The 26,706-nt window shown below is 42.0% G+C and overlaps 1 protein-coding gene across 11 annotated transcripts in view; it reads left to right on the top strand.

The window, feature by feature from the left end:
- Nucleotides 1-26,706, top strand: part of NMRK1 (nicotinamide riboside kinase 1) — a 290,988-nt gene that overhangs the window by 107,325 nt on the left and 156,957 nt on the right. For all 11 annotated transcript variants that reach the window (XM_069229279.1, XM_069229255.1, XM_069229302.1 and 8 more), the window contains 2 exons: nt 13,046-13,217; nt 13,300-13,371. In XM_069229279.1, coding sequence (XP_069085380.1) covers nt 13,046-13,217; nt 13,300-13,371 — 244 coding nt within the window. The remainder of the gene's footprint in view (nt 1-13,045; nt 13,218-13,299; nt 13,372-26,706) is intronic.

The following is a 26,706-nucleotide window of genomic DNA, read 5'->3' as shown; positions in this document are numbered from 1 at the left end:
ACACCTACATTTCCAGATTCACGTCAACGCCGCCCTCACCACCCTCAGACTTAATCAGCACCCACGCCCTTGCCTCTACGGACTACATCCTCCTCGGCGACCTGAATTTTCACCTCGAGAACGCCAGCGACACCAACTCCACCGCCTTGATCTACAACCTCAGTCTCAAACAACTTGTCACTCGACCTTGTGTTCTCCACCAGCAGCCACGTCACCTTCAGCCATACCACCGAACTCCACTGGACCGGCCACCACGGCGTCCACTTCACCTTCCAGAAACCCGCCACACACCAGCACCCACAAAAGATCCCCCGCCGCAGCTGGAACAAGATCTTTGAAGACCAGCTGATCTCCACCCTCGCCCGTGCCCCACCACCCATCACCATCGGCCCCAACACAGCCACCCTCAACCTCAGACAATGGATAGACAACTGCGCCAACACCCTCGCCCCAATCAGGAAACCCTCAAACAACTGCACCAGCACTAAGGCCATCTGGTTCATCGCGGACCTTCAGGCCTCCAAGCGGGAGTGCCGAAAAATCGAGAAGTGGCACCACGAACAAACAGAGAGCAACCACACCGTCCTCCAGACAGCCATCTGCAAGCACCACCAGCTAATCCGGACCACCAAGAGATCCTTCTACAAGGATCGCATCGACAATAATATGGACGACAGCAAAGAGCTCTTCAACATTGTCAAGAAACTCGCCAACCCCAGGTCCTGCTCCATCGACTCCCCTCCCTCGCAAGACCTCTGCAACTCCCTCTCCACCTTCTTCCACCGCAAGATCACAGACATCCACAACAGCTTCAACACCTCAACCCCCACGACCACCGCAGCCACCACAAACCCCAACGCACCCAGCCACACCAACCTCCTGCTCTCCTGGACCCACATCAACGACGAGGACACCATCAAAACCATAAGCACCATCCACTCCGGATAACCCTCCGACACCTGCCCCCACCATGTCTTCAATAAAGCAAGCCCCATCATCGCCCCCCAACTCCATATGATCATCAACAGTTCCTTCGAGACCGCCACCTTCCTGGAGAGTTGGAAGTACGCCGAAGTCAACGCCCTGCTAAAGAAACCCCAAGCGGACCCCGGAGATCTCAAGAACTACTGGTCCATCTCCCTCCTCCCCTTCCCGGCGAAGGTCATCGAGAAGATCGTCAACGGCCAACTGACCCACTTCCTGCAAGACAACAACACGCTGGACACCTCTCAATCCGGATTCCGTAGGAACCACAGCACGAGACCGCCCTCATCGCCGCAACCAACGACATCAGGAACATGCTCGACAAAAGAGAAACTGCGGCCCTCATCCTCCTAGACCCCTCTGCTGCCTTCGACACATTCACACGTCACCACACCCTCCGCACACGCCTCCACGAAGCAGGGATCCACCACAAAGCTCTGGACTGGATCACATCCTTCCTCTCAGGCAGAACACAGAGAGTCCGCCTCCCGCCCTTCCTTTCTGAAGCCACCAAGACAATCTGCGGTATTCCCCAAGGATCCTCACTCAGCCCAACCCTTTTTAACATCTACATGGCACCGCTCGCCAACATCGTCTGATCCCACAACCTCAACATCATCTCCTACGCCGACGACACCCAGCTGATCCTCTCACTCACCAAGGACCCCGCCATCGCCAAAACCAACCTCCACGACGGAATAAAGGGCATCGCCAACTGGGTGGAGAGGAGCCGCCTAAAACTGAACAAGACGGAGATCCTCATCCTCTGCTCCAAACGCTCTGCATGGGACGACTCCTGGTGGCCAGCCACCCTAGGAACCGCACCAATGCCCACCAACCACACACACAACTTAGGTTTCATCCTAGGCTCTCTACGCGGGAACCACGGCTGAGCTCCAGAAAAAACGGCAGTGTATACAGAACGCCTCCGCACGCCTCATCCTCAACATCCCACGCCGTAACCACATCTCAGCCAACCTAAGAGACCTACACTGGCTCCCCGTCAACAAGAGGATCACCTTTAAACTCCTCATCCACGCTCACAAAGCACTCCGCAATGCTGGCCCTGCCTACCTCAATGAGCGACTCACCTTCCACACTCCCAACCGTCAACTCCGCTCCGCCAACCTCGCTGTCGCCACCGTCCCTTGCATCCACCAAACTACAGCAGGCAGCAGATCTTTCTCCCACCTCGCCGCCAAGACCTGGAACTCCCTCCCGTCGACCTACGACAGACCCAGGACCTGCTGACCTTCAGGAACCTGGCTGTTCAAACAGTAGCACTCTCCCCTTCTGCCCCCCCTCCTTTCAGCACCTTGAGACCCTAGCGGGTGAGTAGCACGCTCTACAAATGATTGATTGATTGAAATTAAAAATACGTAATGTACAGTACGCCTGCAGTTGTTCCTTTTGTTAAGGAACATGTGTGTGTAGATGGTGTACCTTATTTATGAATCAGTGGTTCCGAATGAGATCCCAAAACAAGTTTATGAATTCCCCAATGCTATATCTTTCCTTCCTGCTGCAATTACATTTTTCTAATATTCATTTAAAAAAAGTAGAAAGTACAATTTCAAAATTTCAAGATCTCGCAAAGTAACCCATTTATTAAGTTAAAAGGGTATAGGATCAAACAATAATTTAGGATCATTGTTGCAGACATTTCTGTATAGCATATAATGTTTTTCTAATTGGACATATTTGGGACTGACTTACAAGATATCAGTTTTGACAGTTTAATTTAGTAATAATTTGCCTAGAGTTCGGCTTCAGTTCATAGTAAAACAATTAGATTAAAAACTCTTTGTAAAAATGTCCAGCTTCCTGTGATAGACCTAAAGTATGTAGTGCCTTGTGCAGTTGTTTACTGTATGGGGTCATCCTCGTGGAGATCCGATATAGAATTGCATTGCTTGTTAGTCGATGGGCGGCACCCTATTAGAAAATTAAACTTGGTTCAACTGTCATAATGCTATTCAGGTAACCTGTCCTTTAACAATGTCCTCACCAAGGGCCAGATGTAGCAAATTTAAAATTTGCGAGGTGCAAAGTGCGAGTCCATGCGACTCGCACTTTGCACCTCGCAAATTGGTATGCAGTACGGTGTCTCAGACACCTACTGCAACTCGCTATGGGGTCGCAATGACCCACCTCATGAATGTTCATGAGGTGAGTCGCAAATTGCGGCCCCATAGCGAGTATAGGCACTCGCAAACATGGAGGCCTGCTGTCGTCAGCAGACCTCCATGTTCGTGACTGCTTTTTAAATAAAGCAGTTTTTTTTTTTTTAAGTGTAGCCCGTTTTCCTTACAGGAAAACGAGCTGCACTTAATAAAAAAAACCGAAACCTTTAGTTTCGGTATTTTTTCAGGGCAGGGAGTGGTCCCTTGGACCACTCCCTGCCCTGAAAAAATATTTGTGGGTCCAGTCACAAACTGGAAGGGGTCCCATGGGGACCCCTTCCAATTTGCGAGTGGGTTACCATCCACTTGAAGTGGATGGTAACTGCGATGCCATTTGCGACCCCGTACGCGGTCGCAAATGGTATTGCATACCACTCAGACTCGCAAATAGGAAGGGAACACCCCTTCTATTTGCGAGTCGGAAATGCATATTGCGAGTCGGTACCGTGATACCAATTCTACTTCTATGTGTCCCTAGGAGACCCTTTACCTTTAGCACTCACCACATTGGTACAGTTTAGATACTTACACATCAGACACTGAACTGGTGGAGGGATTTAAATGTCTGTAGTCTGTACTTACTCCCTTGTGGCTGCTGTGCTGCCCTCAAACGCCCATCCAACACAGGGTAGGCCACTGCCAAAATGCGGGCATTAGTGGGGTCAAGGTCTGACGGGCACACTTCCCTCATTATGAGGACATCTCCAGCTGGGCCTCTGCAGTCTTCCGGGCCCAGCATCTAAGGTCCTCCCACCGCTTCCTACAGTGGGTGCTCCGCCGGCTGCGGACCCACAGGGTCCGTGCTTGCTTGCCAATGGCACACCAGATTCCCTTTTTTGATGGGAGTTGACCTGCATGGATGACACCGACAAAAGAAGAAAGTCATGTCCACATGCACCGTACTTACACAAGTGGTCAAAACTCTTTAGTCACAGCAAGTAGGCAAACTTTCCCATCCTCTAAGTTCTTACACCTTCACTTTAGCATCTGCAGGCAGCCCAGATGTGAACTGGAGTGTCCCATACAACATGCATGATCAGTACCTGGTATTGACTACACACATATGACCAGGCCACATGATTGTCCATAACATGGAGTGTCTACAAAAACATTTCTCACACCATAATTGCTGTTCATGCTGCAATCCATGCTGGGTATGAAGGAAGTTACATTACACAATATCCACCATGTGACACTACTGTATATCTGCCTGTGCACATGCACACATTTCCATACACCAAGACATGAGTTGCCAAACCTTCACTAATTCACATTTCATGTACACCATTACGCTGTCTAGCTTTCACACATTTATATACCATTGGACTCACCTGCTCCTCTAATGCACCATATACATGACCATACAGGGTTAGGACCTCCTCCACAAGCTTGTCCAGCTCTTCTGGGGTGAAGGCTGGGGCCCTATCACCTGCAGGACGTGGCATGATAGTTCCCAGAGACAGTACACAGCAGCTCAGGTAGTGGAGGTCTTGCTGGAAGCAGCGTCAGGAGTCAAGTGAGCTATACTGCAGAAGATGGCGGTCACATCCGCCACATACAGGACTGTCACCGCCGGAGGACATCGCCATTGGCCCAAGTCTGCCAAAGGCTGCAATGTGTTCAGTGGCAATGTCCACCGAGGTTGTAACTGCCTACTGCCATGACGACATCCGCAGGCAAGGTGAGGTCACTTCCTCATGTCCATTACAGTAGGTCAGGCAGCTACCATTTTGATGCAATTACATGTATTGAGAAGTATTGGAATCTGTGTCATTAACGGTTTCCTATACTGTGCAAAATATCAGTGAGTGCTGACTTCATATTTAGTAGTCCTAATTGTGCATGTGAGTAGTTAAAGCTGTGTTTAGAGAGGGAATGGTGTAAATGGAAATGTACACCTGTACTCAACGTTCTGTGTGCGTCAGTAATATAACATAGGTGGAGCAAATATGTTTCACATGTTCACTAAGTTGGACTATCAAACACTGACAGTCACAGATAAATATGCATGTATAAAACATTAGAGGATTCAGGGAATGTGATCCAAGGGGAGTGTCATAGAATGCATAGCAAGATGCTGTATTTCAGATGTCATATGTTGTATCTGACATCGACAACAGGTATGTCAGAATTGTATATAAACATATTTGTCATGTGTACATTGTAAAAGTAACCTACAATCAAAATGTTTTTCCACATAGTTACCCTGACATGAGGATAGGAAAACAACTTCCAGTATACCGCCCACTATTGGACCTGCACACCATGAAGGACAGACTTATAATACAGATCTATCACCTGAATAGGCAGACAATCATGGATCTTTGTGATCAGTTGGAGCCAGCTCTGATGCCGGTCATTTGCAATCCCAATGGCATAGCTCCCATCATTCAAGTCATGTCAGTGCTACACTTCCTGGCCACTGGGTCCGTTCAGAATACAGTGGCCCTAACTGCAGGGATGTCTCATCCCATGTTCAGCCTAGTTTTGAAGGATATACTGTGTGCATTGTTGAAACACCTGAAAAGCTACATCAGGTTTCCCCAAGGTGTGGATTTGGCCTAGGTAAAGGCAGAGGTTTATGCAATGGATCACATTGCAGATGTGGTGGAGCCATAGGTGGCACACAGGTTGCGTTGGTTTCCCCCAGTGCCAATAAACAGGTATACAGGAACAGGAAACACTACCACTCCGTTAACGAACAAGTGGTGTGTTTGGCAGACCAATACATTTCATAAGTCTGTGTGAAGTATCCAGGATCGGTACATGATTCCTTCATCATGCGCAACAGCAATATCTCACTTCTGATGACACGACTCCACACAGAGAGAGGCCTGGCTGGTTGGTAAGTCATATTTGACGTGTGTTTGCTAAGTTTATCTTTTGCTATCACAAACGTGCATGTCCTAGATATATCTTTGTGTTGTTATACCTATTCCTTACAGGGGACTCAAGCTATCCAAACGGTCCTTGGTTGTTGACACTGGTGAAGTACCCAGACACGCCAGGGGAAGTCTGTTACAATGAGGCCTATGGAAGGACAAGGCGTCTCTTTGAGCGGACCTTTGGGCTCCTAAAGGCAAGATTTTGTTGCCTGGACATATCTGGAGGAGCCCTCCTCTACTCACGCTACAAGGTATGTCAAAATATTGCCTGCTACATGCTCCACAACCTTGCCCTGAGATGTCAGATACCATTTATACCAGATGCGGGGGAGGCAGCAGAACCTGTGGGTGGAAATGCAGATTTACCCAGTGATGATGAGCCAGATGAAGATGGAGCTGAAGACTTCAGGGCAGATCTCATCAATCCGTACTTCGACTGACTCAAGGTATGTGATGTCTTCTAAATGGTGAGGTTTCATTTTGTAACATAGAATTGATGGCTGGCATGTCACCTCCTGTTTACCATCATCCATGAGGTCCTAGGTAGCTCCAATGCCAATGAGTCAGTTGTGTATGCAGTTTGTAATTTGGGATTGTGTACATAACAGAGTGGCATACAGTGTCCTGATTTGTTACTGCACATGCAAAGTCACACTTGTGAATATGACTTGTCAGAATTGATGTATGTTTACAGCTCTGTCCTATCCATTATCTTTGTCAATCAGAGATTTGCTGAGTTCCTGTTTGACGCTTCATTTTTGGCAAGTCACAGACAGTGTCAGAGGCAGATGGGAATTGCCGGCAGACATGAGAAGTAGACATCGCTGAAACCAGGTACTGATTGCCATGAGTATGTGGTGTGTAAATAATATGTCCAGACTGTCATGACACTCGGTTGGAACTGTGTTTTCCCAACAAGTAGACCTATTTGGTATTAGAGGTGGTCAAATTGTGTCACATGTGTGTGTCCATATGTGTCTGACATGTGAAAATGTTGAACCAGAGCCTCTATCATCATAATGGTTTCTGTTGTATGTGACCTACCTGGAACATAGCTGTCAGTGTTTTCCTACTTTGCAGACCAATGTTCATGTCTCTGTGAACTGACATATGTGAGTGGCAAGCCTACAGGTACGTGCCCAATGTAAGTGAAAGGTCCCTGGACTGGGGACATCAGTACTGATCTCTGTCTGTATCATGGGGTGTGATTATTCGGAAGCTAGGGTATGGGTATCTGATAAGCTTTTACATGGTTTTACAAAGGACCAATATGTATGCCTCCTCGCTTGTAGGAAGACTGACATCTCCCTAACTTCTCTATCCTGTGGGTTAGTAGTGCATGACACCTAAGCTGACACTCATGAGTCACTTGCAGTAATATTCTGTCAACTGTTAGCAAATCTAGAAATAAATGTGTGGAGATGTGAAATACAACTGTATTGGCTTCTGTCTATGTTACAATCCCAATGTAATGAGTCTCCTGATGATAGAGTACACGTGTGATGCCCATAACAAAGGTTGTACAATACAGAGGGACATATTGATACTATAGCTAGCATACATGACAGTTGTGTACATGGTTGATAAAGGATACTTACACAGCACCTGTGTCGAAGTGTTATTTATTTGGGAGTGCACAAGAATATGTGTGGATAGTAACTAAGAAAACACAAACTAAACAGTGAAGGATTCAGTCACAGTGGCTAAAATCATCAAGGTAGCTGCTACATCCTTATGAAATACAAGTCCAGTGTCCTTGCACCACATGAAAATGGAGTTAGGTTTCAGAACAGTCAACAGGGTGTATCTGTGGCACACAAAGGGAACCAGTCAGGAGATGTTTACTTCCTGGCAGCAGGTTTTTTCATGGCATCTGCTCCTCCTGGATGTCTGGGTAGATGTCTACGTTTGCGAGGTGTCTAAGGCATATCCTTCCCCTGGCAGGGCCTCCATTCCACTAGCAGTCACAGTTGTTGAAGGGCCTGAAGAGTTATTACTAGTGGAAGAGCCCTGATGTTGTGGTGCAGACCTACTCAGGGTAGTAATAATGTCCCTCAGAACCCCAGCAGTGGAAACCAGGATGGCATTTTGTGCTTGCTACTGCTGCATAACTTCCTGGTGGGTGTCCCTCTGCAGTTTGATTTCCCCCATTATGGTGACTACCTGGCCCATCATATCTGGGGAATTTTGGTAGGCTCCAAGACTTGGGAGATGGTTTCCTGGTCAGTATTGTCCCTCAGAGCCCCCATCCTCTGGCCCACACCATCCCTCCCACACCCTTCCCCCACTTGTCTGTGCCCCTGCCACAGTGTACCCACTCCAGGTGATGGCAGGACCATCATTGTCAGGGGAACAAGGTGTGAATCAGGTACCTGTACTGGGGGGCGGGCACACAATGGATGAAACAGTCCTTAGGACACAGGTTTGAAGGTGAACGGTTGCCTGTGATGTTGATGCCTCAGTCCTGAGAGGAGTCGCTGTGGGCAGCGTGAGACTGACAGTTGTTGATGGGCCAGCTTCATCCTCAGTGTCCACACATCCAGGGGTGTTATCCTCACTGGGGCCTTTATCCAGAGGGGCAGTGGCAGTTTCTGGTATCCTCTCCATGGTGGCAATGGCAAGGTTACCTGTGGGAAAAGTGTAACTAAGAGTTGCAGTAAATGATACAACAAGTGATGTATTATTTAGAGTATTAGTGATGTTGTGTGAGATGCACACAGTACCTTAACATGAGTCCCAGAAATGACAATGACACCTGCTGCAAAATCTGACTTAGTACAACATGAAACTCTGTAATTTGAATACCATACACCATGCTTACAGATGTTAAACCATGTTGGTAGTAAATAGACTGCTGATTCCATCTTATGTTGTCTGATTATTGACATGGGTGTTCACCTTTGTTGCCTAGTGAAGTGTCTGGCATGAATTATGGCACAAGAAAAGCTCGACAATGCACAATGGTGTCAGAGCAGGGACACAGTATGGGAGTAAGCAATAGACATTGACCTCTCTCTGGATGTACTACATGTGCATCCCCTTTGGCATCGAGATTTCCAGCTCAGGTGAGTAGATTACATTCTTAGGAATCTTTTTTCTAAGGCTAGTTTGATGGGGCACTCCGCTGTAGCTGTGTTTTGCTTTGAATGATAGCAGGAGTGGGCCTTTGCATTGCTGTCATTGCCATAAACTGTTTCACAGTCGGACATTCATGATGGGTTAAATTGGTAGTTCGTTTCACATGCATGACATCTCACTTTTGGTGCACTGTTCAGGTTTTCTTAATGGTCAGATATTGCCTTCTGGGAGTTGTAGTGCTATCAGTTCCCAGGACTTCACATGCCATTCCCAAGGGCTTTGGTGCCATATGAGTTTAGTGACATGTGGCATGCCAGTGAGGGGTATTAGGTTATTTGGACAGGGTGTGGTGGGTGGTTTGTTAATTGAGGTGGGGTAAGGTGGTGAGGGTGCATGCAGGACAAAACATTTGGGTGACATGTATGCTGTGGGACTTTACAAACCCCGCTCCCGCCGTATTCTTGCCAGGCCCTCAGGGTGCAGTATGTCCAAGACCTTCTCCTCCCCGGATGTGAAAGTAGGGGGAGGAGGTGGGGCAAACCGCCAGCCTTCAGTACCGCCAGCTGGTGCCTGGATGCATGGAACGCACTTTGCCCTGGAGGTCGTTCCACCTTTTCCTGGTATCCTCCCTTGTGCACGGATAGGTGCCTACAGCATCATTGACCCTGTCGACTATTCTTTCCCACAACTCCATATTTCTGGCTATTGATGTTTGCTGGACCGGTGCTCCGAACAGGTGTGGCTCTATCCTGAAAATTTCGTCCACCATGACCCTCAGCTCATCATCAGTGAAACATGGGTGTTTTTGTGGGGACATGGTAGTGGTGGTAAAGACGGTGAGGTAGTGTTAAAAGACAAAGGCTGATAAAAACATAAGCGATGAGGTGTAGGTGCTGTGATGTGAGTGAGTGACGATTGTGTGTTGGATATATGCGTGGTGAAATTTGTATAGGTACCATAAGTTGTTTTAAGAAATCTCCGTTGGTTATTGCTCCTCTGTCGCTGTGTGTCGCGTTTTGTTTGCCAAAGAATGTGGGTTGTGTAGATGTGTGTTATATAGTGGAGTGTGTAGGTGTGTCAAGTGTGTAGATGTGTGTTAGGTGTGGGATTTTCAAACTATCCAATGTGGTGTTGTGTTCAATGTGGTGTAAGTGAGACCGCCGCCGTTCGCACCGCCAATGGCTTTCCGCCATGGAAGAATCGCTGACGTGATTTGTGGATCGTAATATGATCGGAGGATTTTTATCGGGCTGGTGGTGGAACCGCCTCTTTTCCGTCCCCCAGTGTCCTGCCGGTTTCTGAAAATTAGCTGGTTTTTGGAAGACTTCACAGTGTGACTCTTAATACGGTAGTCAGATTACTGCCACATGGCGGTCTTTTGGTGGCCGCCACCACGGCGATCTTCCCCAAAAAACGCCAAACTCATAATGACCCCCAATGTCTGTTGCTAGTTATGGCAAATCGTATTCATGTTGCTAAGTTCACATGTGGGGAACTTACATTTCTTTTTTAGAGAAATGTACGGTGTATTTGCTCAATAAGCAATGAACCCTACAACGTTTTAGCCCATACATAATATATTAATTCTGAAGACCTTCTGGACCCTTAAAAATGTGTTATTTAAGTGAATATTTACTGTTTTTTTAAAAGGTTCATTTGTTTGTACATCTGGTGCATATATGAATTAGTATAGTTTAATAATTATTATTAAATAGATATACATTAGTTTACAGATAACCATTGTCAATTTTGAGAAGTTGGTTGAATTATAGGTCTTTGGACTGTAATGCACCCTATTATGTATTATTTGTAATCTAGTTTAATTATCTGACTATCCCATATACTTAAGCATGCTCTGAACAAAAGAATAGTATGTTTACGTTGTTATTCAAATTAAATAATGTCCTGCTACCTTAAGCCATCTTTAAGAAAACAACATATTAATTTGCATTGATCTCTTACAATACTGTTAAGGTTGCCGAGACCATTTCTCATTTGTTAGCTGCTTTGGTAAAAAGAAACATGTGGCACCTTTTAAGATTTGCTACAAGGAATGTTTATTCATTTCTTGTGCGTATACTGTGAAATATATTTACAAGCAATGTTTTAATTGTTTTATTTAACTAGTAACTGTGAAGTTAAAAGTTGAAAAGGAAATGATCTGACTGGTCGAATTTTTGTATGTCAACAACAAAATATATTTGTGTATTTACTTAGTATTGGATTCTCAACATTTGTTGCTCTCAAAGGGGTTGCTTAGGTGCAAATTAATATGTATTTGAAAGACAAAACTTGATTTAGAGAATCAAGAATTTCATTTAAAAAAGCAGCTACTCACGTAAAGAAGCCTCTGTATCTCGTTTGACCACTCCAGATGAGGAGATGGGGTTTCGAGGCTGAAAAGGGGACATATGTAAATTTTTTCATGCATTCTCCAATCCTGAAAAGACATAGAATGGTCCTCATGCAAACATTAGGCAAAGGCATGGTAATGCCCCAATATTTAATGTGAGTTTAGGGCAGAGATATTCCAACTGGGGAAAGCATATTCCTGGTGGAGAAAAAATGGGTTTAAAAAAGCACAAATACCCTACTTACATTAATTTAATCCAGCAGGTTTTATACAGAGTGTGCAATCTACTGTGTGCACATTTAAGAATCGTTATTTATTTTTTTCGAAATCGCAGCAGTGGGAGATACCAGGCTACTTCTGCAATTATACGTACTACTTTCTGTTTTTGTAAAGGATGAAAACAACATGTTGCAGCTGCTTTGGCTCAGTCTTTGACACTAACTATCTTACCTACAAGAAGTACAGAATTTAAACAGTTAAAACAACCCGAGGGGGGCACTTTGCGAGTAGGGTATTGAGATAATGGATTGTTACATGGTGTGCTCCGATACTGACATGGAGACAGGTTAATGTTTGCATGACATTTCCCCTGCCTCAATGTGCAGATGATTGGAACAGGGATGTTTATGCCCTGTGAGTTGTGTATGATCCCACCTGTCTATAACTAAAGATAATGCTTACATAGTCATTGGCATGACTGTGTTTTTAGCCTTTGGAACATGGATCCTGGATTCCCTTTATGTAGAAGCCCATTGGTTGTCAAAGGGACATGAAGTTTATAGTGTGTTAGATGGTGCCTTGTGACAACGTTGCAAGCCTGAAACAGAGTAGCAGTACATAAATAAGGTGACAGATGTGTTAATTTGAGTCTTAGACTGACAAGCACAGCTGTTTCGGGTGGGGTAGGGAGACTGTGCAGCACAAAGTGTAAAGTGTTGTGCATCTAATTTGAGAAGAACAAATAATATGGGTGCAGTGACTGTCCGAAAGCCAAGTCCCGTGCCCACAAGCACTACTGTGCACTGCTGAAGGCCATATGTCCTTGCTGGTCATATGGCCTGGCTGTAGATCAGGGCCTCTACTCAGTGGCGACTTCTGGCAAAAGCCTAAGGCTGAATGCATTCTGGTTAGATCATGTGCAGCTGGTGTGAGTGGAATGGAGCAGGGTATGTTGTATGATGAAAAAGTTAACTAAGAAACTGAAAGGTAAGTAATAGTTAACTTGTTATCATAACAGTTTATAAAAACTAAAGAATTCCCTTTAGAAATTAAAATTGAAGTGTCCTTCATAGTAACTTTATGGTTACAATGCAAAACTTGAAAGCCACTGAAATTCCCCAGTTGTCATAAGTTGTGCAAACCATAATTCACGCCCCACCTAGCTGTTCAAGACCTAATGAGTGTTATCAACCACCTACAAGCGCTACATCTGAAAAACGTGGATGTGGAGCATTTTAGATACATCCTTTAGTTTGAAAAGAGATTCAGAAGCTCGACAGTATGGAATTAATAGGAACTTACATTTTCACATAGTTTTAAGATGAATAATTTCTGTCCTATAGTACTTGATGCTCTTAATATGGAAGTGATGATGGCAAGAGTATATTCCTGGATAAAGCAACCCAGAAATACTTTGAATTCAACCGAAGAATATGAGAAAAGCCAAAATATTCTAGGCACAAAAGACGACATTCACGTTTTGATTGTTGAAGGTTTCCTCCTCTACAACTATAGGTAAGAAGCACACAGCATTTCAATACAGTGCATCCAGTGTTTCAATAAAAATAACATGACGAAATTACCATTATTTTCCTAGGCCTCTTAATGATGTGTTCAACAGAAGATATTTTCTGACAGTTCCATACGAAGAATGTAAAAGAAGAAGAAGGTAAAAACAAACTAAACTTTCTTACCGAAAATTGTGGTTGCACGAGACTTGAGTTTAATTGCCTATTATTAAATACTGTGTAGCTTGTGAGGAAGAAAATTCATTTATCACATGATTACATGAATTGCATATTTTGTAATAATGGCAATGCTACTATACATAAACCTATGTGCCTGTGTATCTGTCTTATCTGGTTTTCAATTAAGAAGTGTGCAAAGCTTATTTTTTGTTGGTATAGTTTCATGAAGCACTGACATTTTCTATAGGCATTCTTTGCACTTTTGCATGCTCCTAGTTTGCATCATTCAAACTTGTAGAAAGTGAGTTAATAGGGACCTGCTTCCTGGTTGTTAGAATAAGAGATCTTGCTAATTAAACCTCCTCTAAAGTAGCTCGTATACCTTTTGCAGATAATGTAAATGACATAAAGTAAGCAAAAATGCCCAAACAACTATACTTTGCAATCTTAAGGTTTGTTCCCCAGTCAGGTTCACAAAGACCACTCACTAAACATTAATGTGGGCCTCTGACTCAAGGTCAGTCTCCACAATCCTGTACCCTTGAACAGTTTCTTACAATTCACCCCTAACATTGTAGGATTCATAAAACACACCCCAACAGGAGCAGTGTTCTCAATGGCTCAGCCCATCTCTTACTGAAAACTTGAGCTGTGTCCTATTAGAAATCTTACCTAAACAAAGCACTCACTGGCCATTATTTTGTGAGGTTGTGTACAGTGTTCTATGTAGCGGCTTGGTTATTTTTCAAAGTGCAGAGAAGAGTACCGCAAGAACATAATAGTAAGAAACATGGAAAGTTAGTGTCTGGTTAGGTAAGTAAAAGATGTGACCAAAGTTCGTCTCAGCAATCCCCTTATCTATTTGGAGTTCAGTTGAAAGCAAGTTTAAATAGTTCTGTTTTCAGAGTCTTGATAAATCCCTTGTGGTTGAGATTGGATCTCAGGCAACAGTTGAGGGCATTCCAGAGTCTAGGTCCCTGAAACTTGGCGATCGATCACCGTGCTTCATCCTGTTGAAGGTTCGTTGGTTAATCAGGGGGCAGATGCTGAACAAAGATTGCTGATGGGGGCACGCTGAGGTGCCATTTTCTGTAGGTGTTTTTAACCTTTGCACTAGAACGCTGTATTGCAAGTGCAGTTTACCTTAAATTTGATACTGGCATCAACAGGGAACTGGCAAAGTGCTTTTAGAGTGGGTCTGAAGTGGTTGGACTGGTAGAGATTTGGGCATGTTCTTGATACCTGGTTCTGTAGTCTTGTAGACTAACTGAGATTCGTTGGCAGGGCCAGAGTTTTTTGCAACAAGCGTTATTATTACATCTGGCTCAGAATGTCTTATAGCAGTTCAGTTCACTTGTTAAATCCTAACGTTCAAAAATGTTAAAAATAAGACCTGATTTCCATTGTATAGTGTAGCACACAAGCAGTGGAAATTCTGTACCACTGTAAATTCTTCAGTGCTGCAAATACCACTGCATATCAGTGTTAAAGTGGTAAGAGTGTTGTACAAGCACTGACACTCAACCTATGTCAGCCTGTCATTGTCAGGATCAATGTTAAAGAAAAGACACCGAAAAAACGCATCAACTCAAGTGTGATGGCTGATGACCTTCCTTGTTCTGTGGTTTGTACTTTCCACAATCATAAACCTTCTCTGCCACATCTTCAAAAGTGATCCCAACTGAGGGCATCAATAGTAGGAGGTAGCAGTGACTTTAGTGTTGTCTGTGCAACTTTCCTCTCCTTCAGGCTCTCTAAATGTCGCATTTCCTGTTTCCAAATGTTCCCCGTTGCTCCTGCAAGATTGGCAAAAGTCCTCGGACTGTTGCCTTTATCATGCTATTACGATACGGACTGCCCTCCTGGGGAAACCCTACGAGCCCTTGGCTCACTCACAAATGCATTCACAGTATAGTTCCTCCCTGTAATGGCAACAAAGAGTGGGGAAGGCTATGGGTGATTATTTGGGGAGCACATTCCAAATTACTCATGTGGATCACCAATTATTTAATCTGGTCAGTAATTTTGGCACAGTTACCTCTGAGGCCTGTGCAAGTTCCCTGGGCCAAGAATAATCTGAAAAAGTTAAATAACACATGTTCATCTATCCCGTTGTTTAACAGCTTAAAAGCCAAACTTGGTTTAGTTTTATTTTATAGTGCATTGTTTTTCCTGGTGTGGATAACTTCCGATCAGATGCAATACTAAGCAATTGGCATTCTCAGGCCTCTGTGGCTTGAATTCTGTTTGATACCAATGTCGGGATCATATGAACAAACTAATATTTATCTTGAAAATTTCAACGAGCACATGTATGTATGTATGTTGTCAATAACTAATTGGGAAAAAATTAACATTATGAATAAAAGACATTGTCTTGTCAGCTCTAAAACAAGAAAAACACTAATGGATGAATTTCTATATTTTAGTCTTAGGTTTTGCGGGAGACAGCGTTAGCGGTTTACAAGATCTCATCAGCACAACATACAATCATTGCTTTGTTTGTGTGTGCTCCCTTCAGACACTGGCTTGTCTATCATATTTTGGTAACAGTCCACAGTATTTCGCTCAAGCTTACATTTTTGGCAGAAAGTGTTTGCAATCGGGTAAAGTAGTCCTTTGGTTTTGCAGGATGCTGTTGCCAGCATCGAGTCCATATGACAGCAGCAGTTGTAGTAGTAGTAATGAATTGGTGAACACATGCTGTGTTTGTTGTTGTGTTGCCTTATGCACCCAGCAGGCACTTGTGTAATTATCAGAACACCCATCAGCTCTTGTGCTGGTGTCCTGTAGCTCTCCTTCTAGGTGCATATGTGAAGCAGCCGTCTGATCCTGTTGGCTTGTTGGGTGAAAATAAAAGTGCCCGATATTACTCTTTTGCTGGCTCCTTGTGTCTTTAGTCGTGCCAGGTGCTTGTCTGAGGCAGGTTTCTGATCCCACTGGGTGCTCGTAATGAGCAATTTGGTTCTAAATTGTACCTAATATCTTTATTGGTTAAATGGTTTTTGACGCCCATTCCTCAAACCTTTTCTTTTGCACCAGCAGACTGAACTTCACCTTAACTTGCGCATTCAGCCAATCATATTGGCCTTTGCCAGAGATATTCCATTTGACTTCAAAGTTGTTGTCTTATAAACTGCTGCTGTTTCTACTGTGCTTGTACTTTAAATACACAGCTTGCTGAAGTGACATTGGTATGACTCCCTTTTTCAACACATCACAAACTCTCTTTCTTGTGCTGTCTTTTGCTCTCTCTTCCACCACCCCATATTCCCAAACATCTTTGATTAAAATTAATTAAAGGTTTCATAGAGAGCACATAAACACAATGGGGGTTATTACAACTTTGGAGGAGGTGTTAATCCGTCCCAAAAGTGACGGATATACCACCAGCCGTATTACGAGTCCATTATATCCTATGGAACTCGTTATACGGCTGGTGGTATATCCGTCACATTTGGGACGGATTAACACCTCCTCCAAAGTTGTAATAACCCCCAATATCTTTAGTTCATCATCACATTTATTATCAAGGTTGGCAATTACAGTAATACCCAATTTCAAAGAGGTTTCCCAACATGGACATAAAAAAAATACATTCTGTTACCTATAACATTGATATGAACATAAAGTTACACAGAGAAAATTTCTAGCAAGTACAATGACGCCTAGTTCCTAAAAAGGCTTCCCAACTTGGACTCCTGGAAGCATCAATTGACTACATTTAATCAGAATATATTGACATTTTCTTGGCACCATTAGTGTTAAATCTGGGATCCTATATTAAAGACACTAAGGACTTATTAAAGAAACTACGAGATAGTCACTGGAGGGAAAATCGGTGGTTTGTCACTCACTATGGATATGAAGAGTCTTTATACCAGCATTAGATAATATGATGGCTTACAAGCATCAAAGTATTTCTTTGGTATGAAGTGAGCTAGATTTTACAGTCACTCCAAGATGATCCTTGAATTTGTGGATTTTGTATTGACTTGCAACTATTTTCTGTATCAGGACATGCTATATCATCACATTTGTGGGTGCGAAATTTGCTCCCTCTCACACCAACCTGTTTATGGGCTGGTATGTGAGAAGGGAGCATGTGTGGAATGAATCAGCCCTTGAAGGATAGCAGTATGTGACCGTCACCCTGTGGGCTAGGTACAGTAACGATGTGGTGATGGTGTGAGAATGATCACAGGATTAATTAATATCTTACCAATGATATTTGAATTCTAATAATGTGAATGTGGAGTTGTTTTTTGTGTATAGTCGTTTGAATGTTACATTTTTAGACCTGGACCTCCGCACAAAATCATATTGGAAAAGTATGGCTAGTAGCAGTATTCTACACTATTAATCAGGACACCCTGTTAATCAGAAAAAGAATATCCCCTTTGGGAAGTTGGTTAGACAAAGGAGGAATTACGAACATAGAAGACTACCACATAGAGGTACAGAAAACCGATAAGAGATTAGAAGCGAGATGCTATCCTATAAAGATTCTGACACAGTCCTCTAGAAAAGTTGCAGGGATATCGCGGGAGGAACTATTGAAGAAATCGTTCTATCCAACAGCAAGTGAGATTTTTTTAAACAAATTTTGTGTAAAATAAAAAAAAGGAGCAATTTTTTTATGTGCTTTGTAAACGTTGGGACATTTTAAGATGAGACAAAGATTTTAAAGATTTTTTCTGCCCACGCCTACTAATTACATTTAGAAAGGCTGAAACATTAAAAAATAACTTAAGTTTAAATGATACCTATAAATGTGGTCCAAGTAGAGCGTCCACTTGGTTAAAGCAAAAACCAGAAGGGTGTTACCGATGTCAGAACTTTGTGTGAAATAAAACTATTGAGTTTGATAACTTTGACAAAGTAGAAAATTCAAGATTAGATCTTTTTATTAACTACAAAACGAATTTGTGTATGTGATTATCTGTGTATGCAACAAACAGTACATGGGTTTAACTATCCGACCACTCAAGGAGAGGATTAAAGAACATATAAATGCAATATGAAAATGTGATGAGAGTCCTCCCTTGAGAAACATTTTAAGGATTGTCATTTAATCAGTGATTAACCTAACTTCGAGTGTTAGGTATAGATCATATCAGAGCACATCACAGAGGGGGAGACAGGGTACAACAACTCTGTCACATAGAAACCTAGTGGATTGAGATAATACAATCTGTTGAAGTGGTCTCAACTTGGATAGAGAGTTTCATACCACCCTCTAAGATGAAGTAGAGTAAGATTTTGGATATATATGTATCTGTAAAAGTGGTTGGTATACTGCAGACATATTTAGGTCACATAGTGTGTGTAGTTAGGAACAGGCCTATCATATTGGTTAAATATGTACAGATGGAACATGGATAGCGAGATGGTCCACTATGTTAAGATGTAAGCCCACAGCTGTGAGTGTTCCGGTCCCATTGAAGACACAGACTTATTCTTTTATGTTATGGCAATGGGATCTTTTTAGCTTTTTGGTGGTAGATGAAAAAGACTTGCACATTTTGATATTTTCCTCTCTATGCACATATATGTTCTGACAGAAGGTTGCTGTGAACATTATGTCATCATAAGAGGTAAGTGAGGTAATAGACGGTGTGAACTATGGAGATGGAAAGGATTAATACAGATAGTGTAAAGGCTAGAGTACACCATGATTCAGCCCACACCTGTGGGAGTTCAGGTCCCGTGAAGGACATGGATTTGTGTTTATATTTCTTCTTAGTTTTTTTTTTTAACAATTATATTTTGGCATGAGACTTTCCTATCTTTGTGGTGGTAAATGGAATAACACTTGTATTTGTTGTTTTATATGTATGTGTTTTGATCAAAGGCTGTGGTAGATGCTATGTTGATTTATGATAGATAAGTGAAGACATAGATTGTGGTAACTTATGGTGTTGGGAGGACCAACCTGGATGGCATAATTACTATGGTATGGCAAGATTCAAAACAGCACAACCTTGGGGGCTCAGTTCCCATTTAACATTGGGATGGTAATTTTGTGTTATTCTATTATTTACTTTATATATTCTTTTTGGACTGTTGATGGGAAGATTCTTTGTATATTTTTTCTCAAAAGAGGTTGAGACTAGGTGGAGTGTAACTGAAAGCTAAAGACATCTATTTAAGTCTCTTGTGGGAAAGTGAGTGTAGACAGTGAATAAACAAAGAATCCATTCCAGGTCTTTGGGCACATCAGCTAAGTTTGAATTTGGCCAATTAAGTTGGAAGTAACGGATGGGCCTTAATTATGTTTAGTATTTTAAAGGTGAGTTATCGTAGTAATGGTGGCATTGAAGTTGGAATCCGGGAGTAAAGCAGCGCGAGGCTTATGGGATGTTTGAGCTATTTGTAGGGAACGGTAGATACTGTTGAAATTTCAGTGGATGCATTGTAACACTTTGTTTTTGCTCCCACTTTAGAGTGACGCTATGATTTAGAAAGTGAATGAGGCATGTAAATCAATACCAGGACTGGCTATTCTATACTGGAAGATTAGAAGACATAAAGATTGAGACAGGAGGGTAATACCAAGTGACGGTGGGGAGAAATGATGTTTCTGTGATTGAAAGTTAGAAAAAAAGGCGTCTTGAAGGGGTAACATGAATAAATAAGAATTGGACAGGTTATTGATACGAAGAGGGATTGTCCTTTGGGAATGGAGTAGGCAAATAGTGGTTCTATCTAGTTTTGTATTTTTTTGTCATAGATTGCAGTCATTTGGAAACTTGGAGAAGTGATACCGTAATTGGAAGCAATTTGTGTCAATCCTATGGGGGTTGAAAACGTACAGAGTGCTGAAAGGTAGGTGTAAGGAATAGGATATATCAGGTATTACAGGGGAGTATGAAAAAATTAATACAAGAGAAATAATGTTTTTGATTGTTGAGAATGAGGGTGACAAGGATATAATAGTTCTTGTGGAGGAGGGTGAGATCCAGGATGAGCACAGAAGTGTACGCAGAAATCACCTATGGAAAGGAAGCATGGCACAATGAATAAGGAATCTGCCTTAGCGATGCATGAGGTGGGAAGAAATACCCAGAGAGACCTGTACTGGGGGACCAGGAATTGTTGTGCCTTTGAACTGTTGTTCTTAGTAGGTGGATTTGGATAGGGTGTACCATTGGGACTGTTAAGTTCTTTCTTTTTCCTGAAGACATGATAGTGACTATAAGAGGAGCCATGAATGAGATTGGTTTTTAAAGAAGTATTTGTTGAGTGGAAGCCTTAGAGAAATTATATAGTGTTTGTGTCACATATTGGCAGGTGAGTGTGTTTTCACACAGGGATTTTAGGACATTAGGTATGTTTTGGGACAACACTTGAATTACAAGTGGAGTAAGTATTCTGGTAGATTAAGGTGGGAAGTTTTGACCTTGAACTTATATGCAGTATAATTATATTTTAAGAATGAATATCACAATTTTGACAGCAGATACTAGAGGTTGGAGGGTAGTATTAGATTAAAGAATTAAAAGAGTGAAATTAATGCTTATGCAGTTGGATGAATACATTTTTTAATTTGAATATGACAATGAGGACGTTGGAACCACAGGTAATATAATGTTTAGACTGTTTTGATTTAGTCATTGGTTGTTTTAGGTGTGTTAGTTTAAGCAACTAGTGGATTATAGAAACATGAATATGGATGCTCGTAGGGTAAACAAAAATGTAATAATGGCTTCAGATTTTGAATATAAAAATTGGTGTTTCTTTATCTTATACATTGAATATAGATAGGCTAACTCCAATCTGCTTTGCTCCTATAATTTCATCCCTGAAGAAGCAGCACTTATTGCTGCGAAATACGTGTTGGCTGACGTTTATTAACTGCAGTCAATTGATGCTTCTAGAAATGGCCCTTAGACTACTTGTATTCAGCATATGAAATTTCCTTTTTCTTTATGTTCACACATGTTATGGGAACAGAAGATTTGTTTTACTGTAGTTCATGTTGGGAAACCTTTTTTGGACTAGGTGTCAATGTAAGTGGTAGAAATTTTCTCTGTGTAACTTTATGTTTATAAAATGTTATAGGTAATGGAAGATATTTTAGTTATGTATATGTTGGGAAACTTGTTTGAAATCAGGTATTACTGTAATTGTCAACCTTGATAATAAATGTTATGGTGAACTAAAGATATTGTGTTCATGTGCTCTCTACGGAAGCTTTCATTACTTATACATATCGACTCGGCTGTGTACCAGTCTAGTTGGTGAACTTGCTCCTAGCTACAATTATCTTCGTCTGAGATTAAAAGTTATCTTTGACACAAAGGTACAAGCAACTAGTAGAAATACCACTTCCTTTTGAAAAGGAAGCTTTTTGTGATACATTAGAACAAATTCATGTATGTATCTATGTAGGTGGTATTTGTGTAGCGCAAGCCTAGTCAAAAGGCATTGGATTTTTTTTTACAGGGACAAAGGTAAAAATACTATCAACAAGTGATTGAAGAGAAAGCTAGGTTCTGGCAGCACAATTGTACTGTTACTGCATTGTGATGCAGTGTTCTTTAAAGAGATGTCTTAAACTGTTTCCTCAATCGGAGCAGGATTAGGGTGTTCCCGATGAAGATGAGTATGTTGTTCCAGATCATGTGTGCATTGAAACTCTTTTGTCTGCAGTCTGAAGACGTCTTGGCTGTTAGTGTGCCAAGAGTCAAATTAAGGGCCAGATGTAGCAAAGGGTTTTTCCCATTCTGTGTCAATGGGAAAATGTGTTTGTACATATGGCCCTAAATGTTTATCTAGTCAGCCAGCTAAGTGAGGTTCCTGTTTCGTGGCTCTGTAAATTACACAACTGGTTTTAAAGATGGTGTGGGTTGGCAAGCGAAGAGGGTGGGTTTCTAGCGTGATAGGGGTGATGTGATCATATTTTTCAGGCCCCGGAAGAAATGTGCTGTGGTGTATGGCATGCCGTTTGAGTGACAAGTGTGAAGTTTGGAAGGGAATTAAACTGACTATTTCTACCATTCATGTGCAAGAGTATGAGGGCTTGAATGCTTGTTCTGAAGTTGCTTTCTAGGAGGAACAGTTTAAGTTTATTTAGTAGAGAGCTAGTTACAGGCTGTCTTAGTTTTCTTGGCATTGTGTATCTTGGGTATGTGGTGTGACTTGACATTGGGTGAAAGTTGAGGTTTGAAGCCATCAACATTCATGTCGTTGAGCCAGGTTTGTACTAATTATTGCTTGTTTGTCTTGTACAAAAAACAGAGATTCTGGGATTGCGCTTCAGGTAGGTTATGGACATCCAGGCCTGGATTAGGTGTTGGCAGTGTTTGAGGCACTGGAGCAAACTTTCAAGTAGAGTTGTGTATCAGTATATTGTTGAATGTTGACACTGTTTTCAGTGAGTAAAGCACTAAGAGACTCCATGTTGAGACTGAAGATGACTGGGCACAAGATGGTACAATGGGAGACTCCACATGCAATTAAGATCTGGAAGTGCCAGAATGTCCTAGTATCCGATTAATAGGTACAAATTGAACCAGTGACTTAGGTTGGCAGTTAATCCCATTTGAGACTTCAGGATAGGTTTGGATGCTGACTGTGTCAAAGACAGCTGAGAGGTGAGCCATATCATGAAGCAGATGTCATCTTTATCTATGGCCAGTAGGGCATCATATAGGGAGTGTAAGGTAGCTTTCTCTATGCCACATCTTGATCTTAAAACAGGTGAGTAATTGTACAGGAGATAGTAGGGGTTGATGTGATCTTAGAGTCAAGTATAGACTTCTGTTTCCATCATCTAGCTGATTAAGTGTAGATCAATGATGGCCAGTAGTTGATGCGATCACCAAAATCAAGCATGGGTATCACAATGAGTGGCAGCATTTGAACTTTCTTAAGATCATCTGCAAACATTCCTTGAGCAAGGGAAGCATTTACAGTGGGGAGATGGATTACTCGGATGAAGGATGAGGGCAAGACATCTCCATATGACATGGCTTGGAGGAGGCTGATCATGTTGTCATGCTCTGCGAGAAATGAGAAGGAGTCTGTCTAAGAGTTGTTGCCAATGTGCAGTTGTATTTTCTGTATCTGTTCACCAAAAAAGAGGTTGATTTGAATTGCACTATTCCCAGCATCCACCTCTACAGGAACTGACATCACTGCATCACCCAGCATCCTCTTCTTGAGGAAGTGGCACCATAGTTTCTGCTGAACATCCCTTTAAAAGAAAATGTCAGACAAGAAGACCTTATTTCTCAGGATTACCCTCTCCAGGAAGTGGCATTACATAATTTTCCAGCGTCTTCTCTACCTTACTTAACTCCTTCCGGTAGTCCACTGGCTGGGGGTCTCAGGCAAAGGGTGGATAACAACAGACAAGGGCATTGCATGTGGATTTATATGGAGGGACTTGGCCAGAACCTCTACTCTATTGCTACTAGAAGAGAGCACATACAAAGTAAGATTTTATTAAGTAATGTATCCAGGATTCTACACTGCCCACCCCAGCAATCACAGCTGAACCTAGACCACACGCAGACTTAGAATGTATCATCGGAACACACAGTCACAACATCATACACAGCCCACTAACCACCACACATTCTCAAACTGTCTAACAAACACTCCAACTCAAACTTATTATTGTAGGCTCCAGGCAATGCAGACCTCATCACCCACAGCAATCTTGACACACACTTCCTCCCAGAAACCTGACGTACCCTCAATTCTTCACACATCTTAGTTCCCACAGGCTACAGCATCCAGTATGAAGACCGCACACATACGTCATCCATAAGTCCTCCTGGTTGTGCACCCTAGAGAAGCAAGAAACGGTCAACTCCATGGATCTGCTCACTTGCAGCTTGCCACTATCCACAATACAGCCCACCAGCTTTCACCTCATCTATTGGACTCCTGGATAGCACAAGGCCTTTATTGACAAATTTGCAGACCTACCTCGTCCATCTGACACATCTTCTACACCATGCTATTTGAGTACAATGACCCAGACAATCAACCTTGAAAAAACATGTCCCAATCTTAAATCAAGTCCCCACTCTGCGTGATACAGCATGCCACCCAACCTACACACTCCAAAGTCCACATCCTTGAGCTTACCTTTTTGACATTACCAACCATCTAATGTGGAGCAGCCGTATGCTTGTACAGGACTGACCACCTCGTCATTTCCATCAGAATTTAACAAATACACTGAGTTCAACCCAGAAGAGAACAAGAGAAAGTCAGATTCTTCAGACTCCAGTATCATCAGCCTAAAGCTCAAACTCCTCTCTTGTCCTGCTAACTTCACGTCTGACGTCAACACACTTCTAAAAAACTTCATCACTTTTCAGGACAGCCACACTTCAAGAAAAACATGTAAATGTACGCCAAAACTTTCAACATCCTGGTACTCCAAAGATCTCCCAGACCTTCCAATAACAAATGCTTAAACCACAGACAGGAAAGATAATGGAACAAAAAATGAATCTGCAAGCAGAAGCAGTGCTCTTCAAAACAATGAAGCACTTCATCAATTCCATCTGACCCTTGCATCTTACTATATAAATCAGTTTTCTTCTCTGTTTAAAGTAACAATTCAGTTATAGTGAACACATTCTAATTTTGGCATTCTGGATTGCTATTCATGTGGCATGAAATATATTTGCACTGTCTTTAAAAAAAACATGAGACTAGGAGACTAAAGTTTGAAAACAAAATGGAAAGGTAACTTCATCATCTCCCATAGCTGTATCAAAAGGTGGCAGTTGTGAGAATTTTCTCCAAGATATTAAATGTAGTTACCTTTTTATGTCATCAGCTCCGACTGCAATCCCAACTTTGCTGCATCTTTGCCTTGGATCCAGTTTAGCGCTCTGTGTTTTCTTTCTAAAAAGTTCACACTGTACAGACATCATAAACTTACGTTGATGCTTCTGAAACGCAGTTTAGTATTTCATATTATTTAACATTTTTAATATGTCTTATGTTCTGAAAATGTGCTGTTAATAATAGCTTTTGTTGCCCATAACAACTTAAACAATCTTTGTCGTTGTCGTTGTAGGCTGATGATATGTATTGGATTTAGTCGGCCAAAGTAAAATGGTCATTTTTCTTTAAGAAATGCAGATGATAAGAAGATATAGCGCAAATCAGAGTACCATATTATTGGTGACTTTACAGGTGGTACATATTTCTCATCAACTGTGGTATTGAGTAACAATAAGTTGCTTTTAGATTGTTCATCAGAGGCAAACATTTACTTTAACATTGTTGTCAAGTGTTTATAATAATGTACATAATAAAGCATTTTTCTAAGACTTCTATCTCGATTCAATATCCACAGATCGGAGTCACAAATTTAGGACTACAGTCAGCCGGTCCTTACAGCACTGGGATACTCTTGAAATAAATGTGTATTCCCACAACTACTAACACCTAAAAATATGATAAGTGAAATGGTAAATGAAAAGAGGAGGCAGCAATAGATAGAAGAAAAATTGCTTTTTTCTTAGTACAAATGTGTTTCCATATGCCTCTTCACAGCTGATTCTCACTAATACAGAAGCTGTTCCCAACATTCTAAATGAACTCCTTTGAATAGTGGGGAGCAAGGAGGGGCAGTGTTACAGACAGAAAGTACCAACATGTGAACATAACACATCTCCTTATATATATGTAATATCCTGAAATACCGTAAAAGATTATAACACATCTCCTTTTTATACAAATAACAAAGGAAGAAGTGGGAAATAAGATATGTTATGTCTAAGGATGTATAGGGAAAAAAGGAAACCGGGAAGAAGGAAAACACAGGTGTTCAGTCAGTAAGATAATTGTACATTAGAGTTTAGAAAAGATTTACAATATTTACATGTACTTTGAAAAAACAACAAGACAGTATACCAAAAGCATGTAAAGATGTGTATTATTTCATTACATAATCACTTTGCCATACAGGAGGGTGCAGTTTTCTCTTAAATCCTTTTCGCAAACCAGGGTGTCCTAATACTTGACCATTGGATTGAGCATTGCCATTAAGCTGACCTATTTTAGTCTATAGGGATAGTCTGTCCATACTCTACATGCTCCTATCTCCCATTATCACAACATTTTATTTTTACTTTTATTTTTTCTGGTTTGCTGGTTTCTTCACCACAACCCTTTGCCTCTCTTTCCACTTTTGTTGCCTAGTTCTCCACTTCTTAGCATACTTTTCTTTGTACTTCATGTGGTTGTTTTGAATTCTTTATTTCACTCTATCTTTATTCATCTGAAAAGTTTGAGCTTCAAAAAAGCCAATTAGGGGTCAGTTTAGAACCTGGTTTGCA

The sequence above is a fragment of the Pleurodeles waltl genome, chromosome 1_1, assembly GCF_031143425.1.
Source record: "Pleurodeles waltl isolate 20211129_DDA chromosome 1_1, aPleWal1.hap1.20221129, whole genome shotgun sequence".
Classification (NCBI taxonomy): Eukaryota; Metazoa; Chordata; class Amphibia; order Caudata; family Salamandridae; genus Pleurodeles; species Pleurodeles waltl.
This window is presented reverse-complemented; position numbering and strand designations above follow the sequence as displayed.